This window comes from Condylura cristata, unplaced genomic scaffold (assembly GCF_000260355.1).
Source record: "Condylura cristata isolate star-nosed mole 26May11 unplaced genomic scaffold, ConCri1.0 scaffold00005, whole genome shotgun sequence".
Lineage (NCBI taxonomy): Eukaryota > Metazoa > Chordata > Mammalia > Eulipotyphla > Talpidae > Condylura > Condylura cristata.
This window is the reverse complement of record NW_004567106.1, coordinates 9,456,573-9,467,294: the sequence shown is the minus strand read 5'-3', so window position 1 is coordinate 9,467,294 and position 10,722 is coordinate 9,456,573. Positions and strand designations below refer to the sequence as shown.

At 34.6% G+C, this 10,722-nt stretch overlaps 1 protein-coding gene across 1 annotated transcript in view; it reads right to left on the bottom strand.

Annotated features, from left to right (window-relative positions):
* Positions 1 to 1,347: 1,347 nt before the first annotated feature.
* The window catches only part of CCDC132 (coiled-coil domain containing 132), an 88,427-nt gene continuing 79,052 nt past the window's right edge, over positions 1,348 to 10,722 (bottom strand). The window contains exons 23-28 of the mRNA XM_004676686.2: positions 9,725 to 9,873; positions 8,803 to 8,899; positions 7,598 to 7,756; positions 4,809 to 4,930; positions 3,259 to 3,448; positions 1,348 to 2,054 (exon numbers count right to left, since the gene is read on the bottom strand). Coding sequence (XP_004676743.1) covers positions 1,935 to 2,054; positions 3,259 to 3,448; positions 4,809 to 4,930; positions 7,598 to 7,756; positions 8,803 to 8,899; positions 9,725 to 9,873 — 837 coding nt within the window. The 3' untranslated portion in view covers positions 1,348 to 1,934. The remainder of the gene's footprint in view (positions 2,055 to 3,258; positions 3,449 to 4,808; positions 4,931 to 7,597; positions 7,757 to 8,802; positions 8,900 to 9,724; positions 9,874 to 10,722) is intronic.

Genomic DNA, 10,722 nt, shown 5'->3' with positions numbered 1-10,722 from the left:
TTGCGTTAAAAAGTAAGAAACAGGCCCTCCCTGGTGGCGCAGCAGGTTAAAGCACAGCACTAAGAAGCTTAAGCCACTTCTGTATGAGTCTGAGCCCTGCCTGCCCCGGAGGTGACCACATGGCGTGGCAGACCTCTCCTGACCCGCCCACTGCTCCCCTCAGCAGTGTACTTCGTCGATCTGCCTGTTCTGCTCCCCACTCTGTGTCTGGTGAATCCTCTCACCCTCCGCATCTCTGGCCTGCACCCCAGTTCTATATGAATAAATAAATGAATCTTAAAAAAAAAAAAGTAAGAAACAATAGTTCCTAATCAACTAAGAAACTAATGAAATTGATTAACTCTTTATGTGTCCAGCTGCATATGTCATTTTAAACACAAGGGCCAAGTTTATCACGTTTGTTTTCCTAAAAAGGCTGCACAGGAAACAACTACTGGCGGAATTTACCTTCCAAGTACACACTCCAGCACCCCACGTAGGTGGCAACGGCACCATGAAGAAAGCTTTACTGTCACTATTAAATCAACAGTAAATGAACTGCAAAGGGAGGGGTTGTGGATCATCACAGATACACAAAAACCGACCCACACACACATTCTAAAAGAGCTTCCTGTTACACTTGCCGGTTATGGTTAACCACAGGACAGATCACTGAATGACAATTGTCTCTTGACCATTTGCCACTTCTCCCCCTTACTCCTCCACTTTAGCTCCCAGAAAACTCACAGGACACAGACAGGTTTTTTTTTTTTTTTTTAAGATGCTTCATTATTCTGTGAGCTGTTAATGTTACAGGTCATGCACAAAATCCTAGGCCAACACCACACACATTTAGATTCAGTGAGAAAGAACACACAAAAAATCCCTTACCAGACAGCTGACAGGAGTGCATGGGAAACTGTTATTACGATGGTTGTCTTGGTAGAAGATCCCTGGCTTCAAAGCACAGTTTAGATTAACAGTACATAGTTACTAAAAACTAATTAGCTGAGTTCCAATTTTATCATTAATTAAACTCCCATTAATTTATACTTGTGATAAAATTAATATTTAAGGAAGATGAATATCATGGTTGCCTTTCTAACACAGTCTAGGATTTGCTGTCCTCAGACAGAAGTTGAATTTAAAGAGGGTAAAGCTAACATGAAAAAATGTCTCATACTTAAAATTCCATAATCATAATCACCTCTCGGCATGCTATGAGAGCCCTAAAAAGGAATGCCCAATTAAATAATTTTTGCCACAGGTTTTAGGATAAGGATCACTCATACTGTACCACACTAAAAAACGGCGTTATCATTTCTGAATTCTGCCATAGAAAAATATCAAAATATCATTCTCACAGACGCTGATCATATTAGAGTATATTATTTATTAAATTCATCATTTATGATCACTTTGTCATAACCAAATTAACCCTGACGTAAGCTTCAACGTTTAAAAACACAGAGAACATAGTGATTTTTCAATTATTTAGTGTACATGTACATTTCACTTCTCATGCAGTGCTCATAATTAGGAGATACTGTACATTAACCCTCCCTTATTTTGCTTATTAAGAACCAATTTCAGAGGGTAGAAAATGCTAACATAAAGTCATTCTCCAAACACTGCCTGTGTATACATAGTCACTGTTTCTTCTAAATATATACTTATGGTACATTCTTCTATAAACCGTGTAATCATATTCACATAATAGTTATGATGAAGCAATAATACCATTTCAGGAAAGGATTACAACAAATGAAACTAGTAACTGAAGAGATCAGAGCATATAAAAGTCATCTGAGAACACCACAGAAACTTCACTGTTTTCCACTTTCCAATAATAAAGAACATGCGCAAACTTTTCTTAGTTTTGTCATGAAAAATTGGCTATTGTGTCATACATGTCGATAGAAGATCAACGACATTGAAGAAAGAGAGTGTGCTCATTATCTTTTAGGCCTGTCTATATCATCTATGGCTGCTAGAAGTTTTTGTCTTGCTTTCTTATTGATATGGGATCCCAGGCAAACATTCACCAGGTTGGTCAGCTGCTTCGTTGAATATTCCTGCTCAAAAGAGAAAAAAGATCCAAACTCAGTACACTAAAAGACGTATTTTATCAATGCAACATAAAAACAGACAATATTCAGTTCTAAGTGGTTAATACTTGAGCACCACCAATTAGTGAAAAGCAGTATAAATCATACTTGAGACACGAAGACAAATTGCTTACTGAGCTGTGGTAACAGTGAACAAGGATACCTGGCATACATTTGAAACAGGAAGCACTAGAATCTTTTTAATGAGACATAGTAAGTTATCCAATATGCTTAAACTTTGTATTTGAAGATCATATACGTTATGCCTTTTTCTGTAATAACCTTTGTTATTAAATTTATCAAAATACACTGACTTTATAAGCCTTTCAATGTTACTCATAAATATTTTGATACTACATTTTATAAAAATTTTGGGTAAAAAGAATGTTGAAACCAGAAAGGGTGATCTGATAAATTAAATATAAAATAAATCCTCACTCTGTTACCCAGTCAAATGAAATAACTTTTACTTAGCTTTTATGCATGATGTATATAGCTCAAACAAATGTGAACACTTACATCACTGAAAGATGAAACTTGATTGATAATATTAACTTGCCATATTTTCATTAAATCTATCTCCACAAATTGACTGCTGTGTAGACAAATAATATAACAACCACACAGAAATATTTCCAATATTGAGCATGCTCTGGTGGCATGTTCAGCGAAATGTATCAAATGTACAGCATGATTAAGTCATACTTAGTAAGTAGCAATTTCTCTCCTTGTATTTCCACATACCTATATATACTTAAGGTAAAATCTATTATTTGAATAAAGTTAAACTTTGCTATTTAATTATTACTATATTTAATCATCACTACTACTTGTCAGTGTGCTCAGGGTATCAATTCACCATTGCTGTATCCAATTTGCCCTGATGTTGCCCAACTTCAGCAATGCACAATTGCAGTATAAACAGCTAATGTGCAGACTCTGCCTGTACTTCCAGATAATTACTGTTACACTTCACAAAGGTGTCAAAAGGATTTTATTAAGCAAAGAGCACTTCACAGTGTTTGTGTATGGTAAAGAACTGGCCTACATGGCTCATGCTAATAACAAATGCTTCTTTGTATATCACTCTCACGATTTTGAATTATATAGTACACCAGAAAAATAGCATGAAGGTAAAGAAATAAAAACTTAATTGTTTTCCAGCTCTCACCCTGTGCTCTTTGATCCAGCGCTCCATGTCATTCTCAGTTAGATAGTATGCTTTAATATAGGTTTCCACAAATTCTTTATCAGGAATGGGTCTAATATCTGTGAGTTTTTCAAGTTTCATTAAAAACTGTTGAAAATCCAATTGCATCAAGGCACGACCTTCATTACTGCACTTCTTGACATTGGCATATCTAAGACAGAATCAAAAAACAAACAAAAGGATGGTCAGAAAAGAAAACTTGAGGTATTTAAACTTTCCTCCAGCCCCTATTTGAAGAGATTCTTCAGAAAGGAGAGAATTACAGAAAAAAAGAGCGCATGAACTCGAGTCAGAAGGACTGGGCTATGTTCCGGCCTGTCAGTCAGCAGACATTTTACATAACTGGGCCTCAGTTTCATAACTGGCAAAGCAAAAGGACTGACTAAATTGATTAAATCTAAGGTTCTTTGTAGCTCTATAGACTGTAATTTTCCCACTCAATTAATATGAACATTTGTAAGGGGGATGTACTGAACCTTTAAGACACAAACTACAGTTACCTAAATAAAAATAAAATGTTTTACACAAAGAAAACACAGATCATTAACTCATCTATTTTACTGAACAAATTTGTATAAAATGATTTTCAATAATGATTATTGATGCAGAGCTGTTTTGTGATTTATTGCACTGCTGGTTGAAATACAAAATGCCAAGATTATTCTCAGCTTGTCACAGTCAACTTCCCACTTTTGAATACATTTTTTAAAACAAATAAGAGCTGAAAAGAAAACAGACAAATAATAGTGTGAAAATTCAACTGACATGCAATTCTAGATTACTGTGAATGGTCTTTAAAATAGCAGTTTGCTTTCCAGGGATTACTTTAAATATGCTACTGATTCTTATTTGTGTTATAAGTGAAGGAAGCATGATCTGTGATTATGTGGAAAATTACTATTGATTGACAGATTTGTAAACTCAACCTATGAAGGATTTACACAGTTCTAAGGCTGATATTGTTAACAGTGACAGATGGCTGTGAGGACTGATTTCTGTCATCATACAATCAGTTTAAACATTCACTCTGCACTGAAAAACTGTGAACTTGGAAAGTTATTTAACTCTTAAAACCTCAGTTTTCTAAAGCTAACTTTTCTCATTGACAAAACAGAACAGTAACATTTAAAAGAGAGCTTTGGATAGGATTTGGAAATATAACCTTCTGAAGAGTTTGGCTCAGCAAATGACAGGGAATTCTCAATAAATGTTAAGTATAGTCATCACCATAACAGTTTAACTTTCAGGCAACCATTATATGCTGCATCTTGCACTCCTCTACTGGTTGATTCCTGGTCACCAACAAAAAAAGAAACCACAGAGGGACAGTCACTGTGGGGTTGAGGTTTCTTCTCTAATTTATATTCCAAAGTCCAACAATTATTATGGGATTATCTGCTAGTTATCATTATCTTTATTTACTCCATCTATTAATGATAATATATAATATTTACATGCTACAATGTTAATATTTACATATTATGCTTTTAAAAAAAAAAGCCAAAACTTACCCTTCGACAATTGTCCTATTAGCCAGTCGTATACAATGTTCCCAGAGTATATTAGAGACAGGCAAGGGTATCCGAACTCTCTTAGAAACCTCATTTAACCTTCTGTTAAACTGTTCAAATTCCTAATAAGACATAAATCATAGCCATATGTGAAGATAATCACACCATATTACTTTCCCATCTTAGTGGCAAAACAGGAGATTTAGACTGACTCAGAATCAAACCAAGTAAAACAAGAAGAAAGAATTCCAAGATTTGCAATTAACATGAAGTGTTTTTCTAAGTATATCAAATTGAATAAATTATGTTGTAGAATAGAGTATACTAAATTTTATCTTAAATGAAGTGTCATTAGCTGATTAAACAATGTCCAAATATTTTTACATTGCAACTTTTACTGTGACTGCATGGATTAAAAGCTTAGTAACACATGATAGCCTTAAAAATACCTTTAAGAAGCTGAGATTTGCTCTCAAGTGAATTATTTGTAATTTGTGGTTAATTCCCTAGAAAGCAATCTGAAAATTTTTTTCTAATGATTCTTTAAAAGTAAGTAAATTAGTATGCACTGAATTATTATAAAGTCATGAATAGCTGTAAAAATAAACAAAGTATTTTCTAATACCTTCAGAAAAACTGAACATTTTTATTACCTATTACTAACTTTTGTGATATCATATTAGACCGAAGGATTAAAATTTTCTGTCATTCTTTAATAGAGAAGCTATGTGATGCTTAACAAACTGATGCATTTAAATTTCTAGTAACACAGAGAAGAGAAAGGTCTTACCACGTAACAATTACTTAAAAAGCAATCTGAATAATTTTCTTTCTTAATTATTCTTTAAAAGTAAAAAAAAAAAAAAGGGCTACCCTTTCTCTTTCACTACTTCCTAAATTACAATTTTTTTTATTTACTTTTAACAATAATTCTTTTTGATTATTTATGAAAAATGAGTGGATTTTCAACTCACTGAGCTTAACTGTGAAATCGGAAGTGAAATAAATAAATGCTTTCTTTTCATTGTATGGCTCTAACAAAACGGTGGTATCTGCTACTGTGTTCATGCTGTGCACAGTAAGCTGCTCTGGATCTCAAAGGTTGACTCAGTGCTCTTCATTAACATTTTATTATAAACACAAATGAGAAGATGCTTACTGTATAAGATGTCACTGTACTCATTGCTAAGATTAAAGTCAATGATCAAGAATGCTTGCTAAATGAGTAACAAATAAACCCATTTCATTTTACTGTGATTCTTTCAGGCTACAACTGCAAACTGCTTTTACCTAAAGGTTTGTTAACATTTATCTAAAGGTAGTAGGAAGAACAAAAATTATCAAAAAGTTCTTTATGAAAGGTCTTATATTAAAAATTGGGTTAAGATTTTTAATCTGAATAAGACTGGTTCTTATTCGTATTTCTTGGAATAAAGACTAACTGAAGCAAATAGCCTCCTCCTTGTATGCACATTCATTGAGTACAGAAGTCACTCATTCTATGAGCACCACAGCTAGCATGTCATAAAAAACAAAACCAACTGTTAAAAACTGTTAATCAAAAAAGTGGGGATGTCATTATTTATAAATTAGATTTATCATTCACATCCCAATTTAAAATTGCCAACTGAAGTCTCTTGGAAGTTACGGATATCAAAGTACTTCCAGGGTGATAAATAAAGAGCACCCTTGCTGCCATGCACCCCTTAGACCTTGGTTCTTTGAGCGTGGGGAACAACTCACAATCTTCAACCTCACCCTCCATAAAGAAACTATGCCGGAAGTTCATACACTACCACTGTAGAATCCTGCTACTAGCTCTGTTTTTATCTCCTGCTTTTGTTTACTGGTACTCTAGTGTTCTAGGCTGAGCAGATAAAACATAGACTAAGTAGGTAAAACACTGGTATATATGAGATAAAAGTCAGGAGTTTAAGAAAGACCAATTTTCTTTGCAGGCAAGTATAAAACACAAAATTTTCTCAAAGCTCTTTTGATTTTCTCACCTGCTCTTTCCTCACCTCATTTCCTCATTTTAGTCAGATCTCTCCTCACTTTTCACTTGTATTTCTATGACCACAGGTAAATAATGACAGTTCTTCCCTATCACACCCTGCTACTCTCTCTTTTGCTGGTTACTTTTTCACAGCACTATATTCATCATCTCACATTATACCTTAATTTATCTCTTATCATTATCTTAATGTCCCCTCACCAGCATGTAAATTCATTGAGGGGATTCAAATTCTTTAATTCACAACTTCACTGTCTACTCCTGGATCAGTATTAGAATATGTCAGGTGATCAATAAGCAGTTCTTGATACATAAGTGAAAATAAATTAAAATTCCTTCCAGAAAACTTACAAATATTAATAATTAAATGCAAAGGTATCCATCTGACACATTGTAAATGTAATGTGACTTGGAAAAAACAATTTAGAATAAACAGGGGCAAGGTTTTCCTAATGAATGGTCACAAAACTATAAAAACGTCTTCTACTAAATAGAAATAGCTTTACTACAGTCATGACCTGAGATAGCTAATGTCAAAATCACTCATGGCAGGCAATAATCTAACTCAAAATGGAAAGCAAGCAGAGACAAAAAATCTACAAAGTACCATTGAACATAAATTCGGGAAGTAAGCCCATCCAATTCAAGAACTTTTATGCACAAAACCATAAATGTGGAAATGGCTATAATCTCATTATTTCAGAGTCATAGCACTAATAGGAATAGTTTTCCTAGAATGGTCTATATATAACAAATTGCTTCCCAAAGTACTTGCCTTTAACAATGCATCTACATATATGTTGTGTTGTGACATAATTTCCTTTACATCCCATTTCACATTAGCCATTAGGAGCAGCATTTGTTCATAATCAATGGCTTTTCCAGCTACAATCCAGTAAATTGGTTTGCGGAGTTCACTGGCAGTTGAGACTGTCTAAAATAAATTTCACAAAACAAGAAAACAAATATATTCTGAAAAATATCAAATTACAGAGACTACTTGCTCCTGTTTCTACTATACTTCATATTTGAAAATAAAACACTGTATACCTGGAGACTTAAATAATGATCATACTTTAACTCATGATCAAAGGTCTTACTCAAAAAAATTTTGAGACACTCATAAAACTTGAGGCCATGAACATTACAATTGTTAAAAAAAAAAACTACAGATTTTCATTGATACTAGCAAATATTTCTCAAACTCTTTGACTTCTCTCCAGTCCCACTACCACTGTGCAACTTTAGGTTTCTATCAAATTTTAACTATATTACTGTAGCAATCTTCAAATTAGTCTCCCTGCCAACAGGTTTGCCACCTGAAGTCCACAACTCACAATGCCCGTAAAACACTCATCTTAAAATATATACCTGCCTGTGAGATCACCTATTTCAAATCCTCCAGTAGCTTTCCAGCACCCTTGGAGCAAAGTCCAACTCCAGAGAGAGAACATTATACAGCATATGGCTCCACCTGTCACTCCAGCTGTCCTCATCTCTGCTGACAGTGTGAGTGGTCCTCAGCTGCTCACTTGAACCACCCTCTCTTATCTGCTGATGTTTACATATGCCATTCCCTCAGCCCAGAACACTCCTGACTCACCCAGCTGTTCAAATCTAAATATAACTTTGCTTTGCCAACCTTTCTAAACAACCACCTCCCAACCCCACCCTCTCCCTTACAGTTGGGTTAAATACCCTATCACTGTTCCTTTCCCCTTTTCATACTTTATTGTAAATAGTTTTAATTATCTCTCTCTCACACACATAAGACTGAAAGTTTTATCTAAAGTACTCTATATATCCCTAGTTAATACAGGAATTCATGAGTAAATAAGGAAATATCTTAATCTGGCCTTTTTGCAGTTTGAAAATTGACCCTTAGATTTAAATAAAAATAACCCAAAAAACCTAGAAAATAGAAGACAACCCTATCTTGTTCACAGTTGAAATGTTATACAATGGAAGACCATCTCTGACCTGAGAATAAAACTGCTGAAGAAAGGGCTTTTTGACTGCAGGCATCACGGCATCCAGATGTGGCTGCAGAAACTCAAATTGTTCTGCTAAGAATACCCTAAAATGGAATAAATAACCCATCAAATAAGCAAAAATACAGGATTTAGAGTTCAGGTACAAGAAGGGTGATTTCTGAGGAGCTGTCTGGAAGTCACAAGGTATAGAGATCTGCTGCTCTGCATGTTAAGATACAAGCACAGATGACACAAAAGAGAAAAGAATATAACAGTATTTTAAATTTTCTTTTAATTCCCATATAATTATATACAAAAAATCCTTAAATTCACAGATTTAATATCTGACACATTCCAGGAATAACCCAAATATTCATAACTTGGCTGAGACACACACGTGAACTTCAGGTCAAGAGAAGTGAGAGTCATTCAGCTGGAAGATCACTGACAGCTGCACAATTTTTCTACTTTTCATTATGTACACAAAAATATTTAAGTTTACACCAGGCATCAGGGTATAGAAAAAAATACATGCTTTAATCACATTTTTAAATTGGGGATTTATATAGGTGAGGGAGCATTCTTGCTGATGTCAAGGGTCCACCTTATTTAACATGAAACCAGCAATATAATCACTTTCTTGAGAATCACAATTTAAACAGAATAAAAGTTATCATAATGCTTTTCTGAAGCTTTACTCAAATCAAGAAACATGCTGCTCGAGACAGAAACTTGTAAGATTTCCCTCCTATGTTCCAGCCACACAGTTGTAGGTAATCTATTTTTGGTATAAACACCTCAGAAATACAATAGTGCTATTTATTAGTAGGAGCAGGAGATAGGCAGTTAGGAATATAATCATAAAATGTTTTCATAACCTTTAAAAGTATGTAATCATCATTTCATAAAAACTCCTCTGAACAACTTACAAGGACTCTGTGGCCACTACTCTTTCCGCCAGCCCATACAACGTATCCCCAGATGTCAAAATCACTAAGTGACTGAGGTGTGGACTTGGTACTTTCTCCTTTCTATCTTCTGCTGCTGTGAGTGTGGCAGTAGGATCAGCTGAAACTTCCTGAAAATACACACACGACCTAAAATTACACCTCTAATAGCAATATGATTTTGACAAAACTGCAACAATTAAAATACTCTTAGGCATACATTAATTGCATTGCATAATTTTCTTCCTTTTATATATTTCCTAATTACTGGAACTTTCATTTTTTTAAAATTTATTTCTATTTTGCATCATTCATTTTGTACCTTTGCTCTCTCCTCACATGTAGTCCCTGTAAAATTTTCACCAATTATCTGTGCATCATCTCGATAGTTCCTTGTGCTCTTCCCTCCATTTTGATACTTCCTCCTCCCCATCCCCTGCGGAATGTCTGTGATTTAGTTAGTTGCCTATTAGTTTTGTGTTTTATTTTATTATCATTTTCCTGATCCCTTATTTAATTACCCTATATTTCTTCTATAAGTGCTTACTTTATTGAGTCATGTGAGATCTTAGATCTTTGTTATCAGTTCCTTATCAGGACAAAAATCTTCTATTCAGTGGGGTATCCCTTTGTTTTGGTTAATGTCTGTTTTGCTCTACAGAAACTTTTTAGTTTGATGTAAACCCAACTGTTTATCTTTTCCTTCACTTTCTTTGTTTTGAGGATGAGTCTTTAAAGATTTTACTGAGATGTATGTCATGTAGTCTTTTGGTTTTTTTAAAGATTTATTTATGCACACAAGAACTGGGGCATAAGCCAGAGGTGTGGGTGGGGAAGAGGACTCACTAGAGACAGAATGGGGAACAGAACAGGCAGATTACTGAAATACACTGTTGAGGGGAATAGCGGGAGAGACAGAAGAGGTCTGCTGCACTATGTGGGTCAGCTCCCTAGATAGGCAGGGATCAAATTTGTGCTGC